The sequence below is a fragment of the Bacillus rossius genome, chromosome 1 (assembly GCF_032445375.1).
Source record: "Bacillus rossius redtenbacheri isolate Brsri chromosome 1, Brsri_v3, whole genome shotgun sequence".
Taxonomy (NCBI): Eukaryota; Metazoa; Arthropoda; class Insecta; order Phasmatodea; family Bacillidae; genus Bacillus; species Bacillus rossius.
The window spans coordinates 375,435,327-375,446,021 of NC_086330.1; the positions used below are offsets into that span (position 1 = coordinate 375,435,327).

A 10,695-nucleotide genomic window follows, 5' to 3' on the forward strand; every position below is an offset into this window, starting at 1 on the left:
TAAGAATAACTTTACTTAATTTTTTTTTCTGCAGAAAAGATTAAAACACGTAAGTAACGTAAGTGTTACTTTAAGACGTCAAGCAACAGTTCTGAAGCAAAAAATATGTCAGCGCTTTTGTTTCACGTAGAGATTTTTTTGTCTTCAGAAAGCGGTAATCGGCAAAAAGGATCGGCATGCATGAAGCCGATCATGCAAATGACCAAAATGACCAAAATCGGCTGATCTTAATAATCGGCAATCGGCATCGGCTCACCCCTAAAAAGAATGTTAAGTGATGTATTTGGTTTGGAAAGTTTAAATCTACATCGTTCAGTTCATGTTTTTTGTGTGATAATATTTTAAGGTTTTTTTTCTCTCTCTCCCTCGGCCCATCACAAATTTGTGATCTGTTTTGTTTGTGCTAATAGGTATGTATTTCCGTGTCACGCTTGCAGAAACTTTGGGCGGTTTGCGACGTGGCGTTGGCGCTGATCTTCGCCAAGACGACGAACTTCGACATGAAGGAGTTCCCGTCGGAGGCGCGCATCCCGGACATGTACCTGCGGCCGCCGGACGACCCCATGTTCGTGAACACGCGCAACTTCCTGCCCCCGGAGCTGCAGGCCGCCCGGAAGACCGGCATGACCTTCGTGCTGGCGGACAAGGGCCGGGGGCGCCAGAGGGGTCGCGGCCGGCAGATAGCGCCGCCCGCCGCCGGCATCGACCAGACCGACGCCAAGGTACGGGATGGGCCGATCACGCCGATTTTTTTGACCGATTAGTGCTTTTTTAAGTTGGTTGTAAAATATGCTCCAAATTACTTGAAAAGTATTGCATAAAGATACAAACGTGATCACATTTGGTAAAAAAAAATATATGCACGGTGTGTGTGTGTGTGTGCGTGTGTGTGTGTGTGTATATATATATATGCATAATATATTTCACGGTCATGAAATGACATTAAAAGTCTCGACAAATTTTTGATGTTGAAGCCACGTGTCGAATTTCCACCACGTGAAATTTTAGCTTTGCAAAGGTTGCATCTTGCTTTCCCCTCATCAGCTACAACAATGGTAAAATGTTTCCAAACAAGGCTGCTTTTCTTTGACATTTACAATCAAAATGCAATATTTAACTGGAAAATATAAACCCCAATTTTTAACTCTGACTTTCAAAACATTAACAAAATGACTAAACGAAAAACGTGATGAAAATACTGTTGTAAACACGCCAGACATTCGAGGTCAACTATAGCAGTTTGTTACACAATCGATTAGTAATGGATTGTTTTCAATCGAGTCGTCCATATACATATCCGTGTTTTATCGCATAATCTTTGCACCGTTATTTTAAGACGTCCAAATTTGGAGGGAAAAAAAGTCTCAATATGTTTTGGTCCCGCTGTTAGATTCTAACTGCTTTGTGTATGTAGTTTTCCCATATAAAACAGTGTATTTTATATTTGAAATCTATTATTCATTTGGATTTTACCGTTTACGTATTAAATTTACAGAAATACAAAGTTGTCTGATGTGTAAATTTTCTTTTAAAGATGTTTTCAAACGTTTTAAACTTTATCTGTTCGTCTTCGTCGCAGCTAAGTATTGCATATAAAAATGTAGCCGGTTGCCATTATCCATGTTTAATTATGTTCATTCCAATGTAGAGTGAGCGCACGTCGTCAAATATCGATATCGATAGCTCGCCGTACGCATGCAACGTGCGCGCTCGGTCTCTTGTTGAGTTAACTTAATAACCCGCACTTTTTCGTGGAAAGTGTTACAAAATTATAATTATTAATATAGGAAATATATTTCAATTATAATAAGATTTAAACAATCATAAACTAAATGTTTACTTAATGTGTGTCTGCCATGATTTGCCTCTAGCGCAGCCTAGTAGGCTAGCTTGAAGCTGGCTGGCTTTTTTCTCCAGAGCTGTTGCTGACGTACAGGATGGTGTAATGTGTACACTCAGGCCGTCATCTGTGACATATGCATTGTTTTGTCTAGAGACGTACAAGACTGTAAAATCCAGATAAAAACGATACAATTAATGCTGATGCACTCGCAAACAACTCGATTGGCAGCAAGCGTGCACGATAGCACAACTTACCGCCATGATGGTTCAACAACAACTGTTGCTTCGTTGCCGGAAGCTGCAGGGATACCTGCCTTGGCAGGCAGCCAACTTGAAAAACTTGGCGCTGCTAGCAAGCAGCACGGGAAGTTCAAAATTCAAATGTTCCAAACACTATGCACTAAATTACACACAATATTTACAAGTCCAAACATGCATTGAATCAAGCAAATTGCTATTATGGAAAGAGCAAAATATTGTATGTTGATTTGTTGCATTGTGGTTAATGCTGCATAAGTGCTCTTGTCATTTTGTCTGGGCTGAAAAAATTCACGTAAAATAAAACTTTATTCGAATCTATGACAGCGCTACTTCAAATCATACCATAATTTATTGGCGTCATTACATAATTTAAAAAAATCAAACAGCTTTACTTTGAGGGGTGGGTGTATAGTAAAATAGAATATATATATTTTACTATTTGTTTCATAAATTTATAATTGTGATATAAAAAGTAAAAAAATATGTTCTCAACACTACTATTATCACCTCTTATTTTAAAGACTAAAAGATAAAAATTATAAAAATACATGTATTAATATGGTAGGACTACTTTATTGCTTCTAGAATCCAGTGGATCCTTAGTGAAAAATATTTATTTGTGTAACTGCTTGGTTTGCATATCTTCCTAGCTGTGTATTTTTTTTTTTCTCTTTTTAATAGTAATGATGCTCTTTAACAAACAAACGAGACATACTTTACTGAATGTGCAGGTAAGAACTGAATGGTTGTTGCAGTCAAACTGAGTTTTCTTTGTAACACTGTTTTATTATGTTTTTAATGCAGCTGGAGGAAGGAATGGAGTGCATCGATGCTGAGGTAACTCCACTTGCTGTTAGTAGTTTGTAGAACGTGATTCATGGCATACTTTTCCTCGTACGCTATCATTATTTTGTGCTACAATCAGTCTCTTGTTTCTTCTAGCCCTCTGAAGCATCGGAAACTAAAATCCAGTTACCAGGTATAGAAGAAGAGGTAAGTAGCATGCTAGACATTACATGTCATCCTCTATCATTTTGGTTTGTAGTATTCGTATTCATTACTAAACATTCATGAATCCATTGGTATATCTTAGCTGTTATGTAAGAGTGCAAGAAAAATTCTGGAATATATTTAAATTTTAATGGCTCGACCATTTTATTAATAACCTACCTTAATCTTATAAACCAGTTGAAGAATTAAAAATTGATAATCCTGTGAATATTTGTAAAATCATGTTGAAGAAGTAATGCAACTATTACGGAAACAGGTTATTTGGGTTATGGGTAGGGCCTGGAAAAATTAGCATCTATTTATTACATAATTAGCATTTATGATGTTGAAAATTAGCATCTATTTTCCAGAAATTAGCATCTATTTTTGAGAAATTTGCATAAGATATTAAAGTTACATAACAATACAAGAAGTTGTAATAGTGTTTATACCCATTATGACGAATTTTAACACAAACCAAAATCATTAAACGGTATTTGTAAACAAACGTTTGACCACTAGTAATTTCAGATGGAAACAAACTGACGATTCGAGTTGACCAACTTCAGTACGCTAAATGTGCACCACAAAATGTATGATTTGTCCCTATGTAAAATATTGATCAGAAAAAAAATTTGAAGACTAAAGTGATTATCAACGAATGTAAAAAACCGCGTACTAAAATATTTGTAGTAGTTTTCAGCATTTAAAATATTTTCATTTTTATCTTTGCAAGTTCACTACGATCCCGTCAACGACCTAGATATTTTCTAGGTTGTTGGTTTCCGTGATGCGCTTCCCGGGAAATTTTGTTTTGTTAGGTTAGATACTCTTCATGAACAGGCAACACACGATGCAATGGCGAACGTAGGCGAACGTGATGTGATCTAACAAAACAAAATAACTGCGTCGATAAGTAGTGTGAACATTCTTTTCTAAACAACATTCAACGGTATCTTGAGTAAATCGTAAAGAATAAATTTACAAAATTACTTATTCTATACTATCATGCGTGATATTTGGTTAAGGAATGTTTTATAAATAAAGGTTAGGATTCGGATTTTATTCCTTCAACAAGCCTTGTCAGAAGCTATTGTTTACGGTAATTGTGTTATGGTGGCTATTTTCAAAAAAAATACTTTGAGTTTGTGTGTTCAAGCCATTTTGTTGCATTCTATAGTGGTTTTTCGCCCGATAATGGCAATTTTACCGCGATTTCGCAAATATAGCATTTATAACAACAATTAGTAAAAAATCGCATCTAACCTCAAAATTCGCAAAAAAATCGCATCTATCGCAAATTGCGAATTTTTCCGGCCCCTAGTTATGGGTGTGGTAATGCAATTGCTAAAACCAGTGCCGCTGTGGTCCCTAGAGCATGGTTGGAGTGGAGGGGCACTTGCATAGTGCTGTATGGTTTGAATAGTCATAAAACAGGTTGGGAAGGGAGGGGGGAAATTGAGGAGGTATGTTTATGTGCCCCCCTCACTCACTCTGCCCACAACCCAAGGAGTACAGTAGCTCAGGGTTTGCAAGGCTTGCTTGCTCAGATTAAGTTGGAGTTGTAGCGAATGTTATAAGGTGATTCCCTCACCCGTTTCAAAATGTTGAAGCCATGTAGACTGCTGCAGGGACAGAGAAGGGAAGCAGGCATCTTATTGGTTGTTAGTTATTGCCAGCACTTCGAGTAGCTGATAATTGCTTGTGGAGAGAGGGTGTGACCATATCCCCCTTTCTCGGTACTGTGGAAGGTTTTCAAGTCGTGATTCTGTGATCCGGCACCAGAGACACATGTCAAATTTTTTAGTTTGTGCAGTGCTTTCAACACTGTTTCGTATTTTCTAGTGGATTACATTTGACATTTCAGGGATACATTTCTGTAATGATTAGTTGAAGAGATCCGAATTACGGGTGCAACGTGACATCATAGATATTTTTAAACAGTAACGCTCATCTGTATTACAGCTTATTTTAAACACGTTGTTGTGTGTATTAATACTTCTTTGCTATTCCCGTTGAAAATATGTTGGCGTACGCTAATCCAACGTGGCCACAGTCTCGAAAGTGCTGGACTAAAGACCTTTCACAGTACTTCAACGTGAGCTCAAGGCAACTGATGGTGGCAAGTTCTTTCACATTGTCTAGCGCTCTGCACCGCCGCAAGCGGTGCGGAGGGTAATGGCAATGAGGGATGTGGTGCGGTGTTTGTGCCAAGTAATTCTGAACGAGAAAACAGTTTGCTTTCTAGGTATTACGACAGTGTGAGCGTCTGAGCAACGCCCTCCTGTCATTCATTCCTCGGGCTGTCCACTCGACCTCTTCTGAGTTGGGATGCACATGTACCAGTATTACTGTATTCACTTGTCTAAGCACCACACAAATTTGACCTCTTTTTGACCAAAAAGTGTTTGAAATATCTTGCAGCAAAATTTTCTAAAAGTAATACTTTTTTAAAGCTCTCCAGTTACCAACTTGATGGTAACCATGCTAGTGGGCAACTGAACCAGGTAGACGTGGCTTCTTGTGCTTCTAGGCCATTGTCATTGAGCATACATTTCTTTGTCCTACAGCCACTACATCTTTGTTACGGGTTTGTGGCTGGTTGGTACTCGAAAGAAGGGTAAAAAAATTTCTGTGTTCATGCTTATGCCAAGATAGGCATTTTAGTACAACTGTGTGGATACAGTATCATCAGGTGCGTCACGTGTGCTGACAGAGTGGTCTTGTTTTCAGAGCGAGAACGACACCATGGAGCCTCCTGCCAAGAAAGCAGCACTCAGCATGCCCAAGGTGGAGATCATGTGAGAGTGTACGTAGTGCGGCGCAGAGCGGAGCTGGGGACCTTCGGTGGACTTGAAGCTAGTGACGCTAGTGATGCTAGTGACCAGTTGACATGCGCCAGAACAGCTTCCAGGTCGTATTTATTGCTGGTGATTTTAACCATTGATTTGTGAAGTTAACACTGCAGAATATTCAAGCAGATTATTCATAGTATTTTGCTGTGAGTTTAACGTCTTTTCCAAGATGATAACATCAGGAAGACGACCCAGATAAGTTATTTGCAACTTCATTTACCATTTGTAAGATATTTTCATACTTACCTTCTTGCACCGATTAAAATACAGGACTGAATATTGTCAGTACATTGACAAAATCTTTTTGTTAGTTTAAGTTCAGAAATCATAAAGTTGTTATGGAATTGTTAGTAAAGTGGAGTGGTGTAGTGTACTGTATATTCCAGACCTAGTTCATAAAGCAGATGCAGAATTGGACTATTTTTCCAGTGCGTAGCAAGCAACAAGTTTGTTTAATGTATTATGGTTTGCGTGGACATCAGTGTTAATGTGTAGGCTAAGAAGTTAATTTATTTTTATGACTTTTATAAAAAATTGTTTTACTTAAGTGTTTAGTTACTGACAATGTTTAGTGAAGCTAGCTACAGTAATGTGAAATCATACTTTGCAGGGCCATTTATTCATCTAAATGGCTTAAATAAGTGAAGATTAGATCATGATGGGGACTTTGAGTTGTAATATACTTTTTCAGTTTGGATTTTGTAGGTTTGAATGGTACATTAAATGGTCTTGGGATTTTCATTTTCAATCAAATGTAAATTTCATTATTGGAAGAGCAGAAGGAGAAATAGTGATGCAGATTGTGGGTTAGGCAAATTCTTGACTATAATAATGTTACTCTCATTTTTCATAATTTTCACATTTCTGCAATGGTTGATATTTTAGTGTAGGATCATAACTCCGTGTGTTCGTTGGCCTTGCACGTGAGGACATTGTACAAATCATCATTCTCGGAGTTGCTCTTTCGGTCTCTGGATCTCATCATTTCTACTAAGAACTCTCATTGTGAACATGTTTTGTATAAAGGTGGGAGGCAGGTCACTCAGCTACTAATAACATTAGTGTTCAGAAGATAAGAAAACAAAAGCTTAGAGATTGGTGTCATTTGCTGAGTCACTGTCACACACACCACAAGTGCCCAATTAGTAAATGAGGTGTTGGACAGTTTGAGTACTTTAGAATGAACAATACCAAAAATAAATGAATGAAAGGTAAATAAACTGTGAAACCTTCTTTATTTATTACATCCGCAAGGGATAGAGGGGGAAATATCCAGAATTAGTTACATGCAACCAAAGAAAGGTATAGATTCAGGAATTTTAAAGAGATATTACTCTGCATTTCTGTACTTGAGGCTAGGATGATGTCTTGATTGAGCATGTTCATAGGTGATAAAGACCTCAAGCTTCTGATGCAGGAGTGGAGTGATTTATAGTTTTTTTTTATAATGATACTCCAGGTGTGTGTGTGTTTTTAATCTAGCTGTAGTCAGCATTTTTAGCTTAAGGACAGTTCACATTGTGTGTCTATCTGTAAGCATCTGATTTCTGATCTTTTGAATACTCATTTTATCAGTTGTGTTGTACAAGATAAATATATTTTAATGTTTCAGTTTGTGAGCAACAGTTGTAAAATAATCAGTCACTGGTTATTAAGTATAAATAAATGTATCACTATTTACACATTTTATCAGTAGTATGAAATTATTTTTGAACCTTGAATAAACATTTTTAGATGTACACATATATTGTTTGGAACATTTAAATCATAATTATTTGAGTCTCAGTTGGATAGATATTAGAGTTTCTTGATGCAATTTTGAACTTATGAGAAGATTACCTTGTGTAAGTCAAACTATTCACAATATTTTAAAAGGATGTCAACTTTACAGTAAACATTTGCATAATCTGGTACAGGTGGTTGCCATTAATGTTAGTTGAAAAAAAAAAAAAAGAGAACTGGAGCAAACATGAGAAAACTAGTAAACACAAAAACCCGTTGATTCAAAGATTTAAAATTTGTGAAATACACTGTAATGCTGTTATATTGACATCCGAAAGTCTAAATTTAAATTGTCATTTGTGCAACAAAGATCAATACTGTACATAAAACCGTGGCATTTCTTAAAAAAAAAAAAAAACTTAAATTATGACTTACCATAATCAATACAAATTAAAAACAAAACTGACAAGGAGTAATTGCTAATGTCAGTTCTAAATAAAATTAATATTGATTTATATTCATTGATGAACATTTATGTAAATTTGTGTGTGTGCGTTTTTTTTTTATACCATCAATACTGCTTCTACCCTCGGACTACGTCTTCACTTTCAAGCATATCAGGCCTAACACTGGTGTTTTATGAAAACTGGTAGATCAGAAAGTTAAATACTATTTTGTATAAACCAAGTCAAGCTTTAATTCTTAAAGAGCAATTAAATCTGCAACTCATGCAAAGAAAAGTTGTGTTTAGTGCCATAAACTGAATTAGAAAGACTAATAGTTTATAGCATTCTATGACATTTAATTTTTGGTGTATATTGTACATGCATAGGTATAACTATTTGATATTAACTTACATTTACAGCAGGTACACCTTTATGACATTAACGAACCACAAGTATACTTATGACTTAGTATGATGTAGTGGTGTGCGGGATCCCGAATTTCGGGAAAAGTTTCGGGAGGGCATTGCTTTTTTTCCTGCTGGGAGGGAATAATATTTTTCCCAGTATTTTCGGGAAAAAAAATATATTTGTGACAACGGCCCGTTTGGCCTACAATAAAAGTAACAATAGATTGCTTTACGGTTTAATATAGATAACACATTTATTAATGAAATTATTTTTTTATGTCAACGTATATCCATGGGAAAACAAAATCTCGGAAAATGATATACATCACGATCTTCTAAACTTACGTAACGGACTGAAACGCAACGCTGAACAAGACATTACTTTAATAGTTTGCCGCATTATTGGCAAATTCTGTGTATATTGCACATTTCGTAATTTTATATTTGTATTAATGTTTCTGTTTACCAGAATGAAATTGTATTACGTCTAAAATTGTTTCATCAAAAAATTAAAAGACAAAAAACAGTGACGTAATTATTAGGGACAGCTGCGATTGGCCAGTGCGTCACTTAGAAGCGGGGTTACGCTACAGCCTACAGGAGATGGCAGAACCATCAGTTTTTTTTTCCTGTGACACGTAAATGGTGAAAATAAGATTAAATTGAATAATTTTCTTTTCTGATGTTTATTTGAGGTCCACAATATTAGGGGAATTTTACATGGGCACATAGTAATATAAAATTATGGTAATATATTTTGTCATTTAGTTCATGTTACATGTTGGTTGTTTTGTTTAGTTGTTTAGTAGACATGGCTGAAGAAAAGATGCGTATTTGGAACTACTTTGCTAGAAGCAATGATAAACTTAGTGTTAAATTCAAGACATTGTAGCAAGGTTCTGACCATGCTAACTGCTATTATTTTTGTAGCAGCAAACCACGGTCTGATTACCATCTTTGCCTTGCTAGGTGGATCTTTAGGTTTCACCAGTTTATTAGAAATGAACAAAAACAAGGTGTGATTCCGCCTGAAATATAATTACTCCATACTGAGGAAACTTATAACAGATACAAGAAAATATTAACGTACAATATTAATTACATTCTTAAACAGCTCTCAGGTGTATTAAAAAAAATTAATTGGCCGGCCGTACATGAAATTATCAAATGTTTCATTTACTAAAAATACATAAACCAATAAAAAAATACAAATATGTCTAAATAATCCCAGTGTATATACTTAAAGTCCAGAAATTATGTTTATCTAATTAACTGCATCTTACGACATAATTTAAAGAAAGTTCAAAAAAGGATCAAAAGATACAGAATCACCGGAGGTCGGGGCTTCGTTTCCCGGAGATCACGCGGGAACATGATGCCAGGGTGCTTGTGTCTTGTGGAAGGGAGATGAAAATGCCAATTCGGTGTCCGGCTCTCGGACCGTGTCTGGAACACTCCGAATCAAAACTGATCAGAACTTGAACACAGACAGTATACGGGGCAGAAAATGCCCGGAAAAGTTAAGGGGAGGTTGGGGAAAGTCGCGGATCGTCACTCACCAGACAGGGGAGTTGGCTTCTATTTACAGATGCGTCGCCAGCCGGGAACTGGATCCCGCGATTACGCGGCTGGGCGCGGTTGATTTCTTCAATTCAAAAGAAATAAATTTAAAAGAAAAATAACTATTACACTTGTACTACGCAGACGGACTAAACTACATAAAGAAGATTATAGGGATAGCATCCCTTATTTAAGCGACTACATAGTCGGTTGCGGCCGGACGGAAGTCTTGCAGTGTCTTGTCGACTCGCCGATAATCAAACGGTCCGTCAACAGTCGCGGCGCAAAGTGTTCCGCGGAGAACCGCGTCTCGTAATTAAAGTAAATCTTGAATCAAAAGTGGAGGGGAGGGGGCTGGGAGTCCGGACCGAAAGGTCCCGAAGTTCCCAGAGTGGGCGTCATAAAAAAACTCTGACTGAAGTCTCGAAGTTGGTAACACGGGCCGACTTTAGCGCTACCTGTTGAGAGGTGTCTGAAATAAAAAAAGAATCGACTCGCCCAAGGCGTCTGCTTTACCAAGGGAATAAATGGCGCAGTCTAGTGCTACACTCTGGCGGCCTACAGGGTAAGTTGGCTGGGCGGTTAGCGAGTTTGCCGCTAGGTATAGTGTGC

At 37.2% G+C, this 10,695-nt stretch overlaps 1 protein-coding gene across 3 annotated transcripts in view; it reads left to right on the forward strand.

Moving 5' to 3' along the window:
* LOC134528532 (sister chromatid cohesion protein PDS5 homolog B) overlaps window positions 1-7,637 on the forward strand; it is a 70,735-nt gene extending 63,098 nt beyond the window's left edge. For 2 of the 3 annotated variants that reach the window (XM_063362234.1, XM_063362235.1), the window contains exons 21-24: window positions 438-722; window positions 2,908-2,940; window positions 3,046-3,096; window positions 5,827-7,637. In XM_063362234.1, the coding sequence (XP_063218304.1) occupies window positions 438-722; window positions 2,908-2,940; window positions 3,046-3,096; window positions 5,827-5,898 (441 nt within the window). In that variant the 3' untranslated portion in view covers window positions 5,899-7,637. The remainder of the gene's footprint in view (window positions 1-437; window positions 723-2,907; window positions 2,941-3,045; window positions 3,097-5,826) is intronic. The other variant, XM_063362236.1, reaches the window with a different exon arrangement.
* The last annotated feature ends 3,058 nt before the right edge of the window (window positions 7,638-10,695 follow it).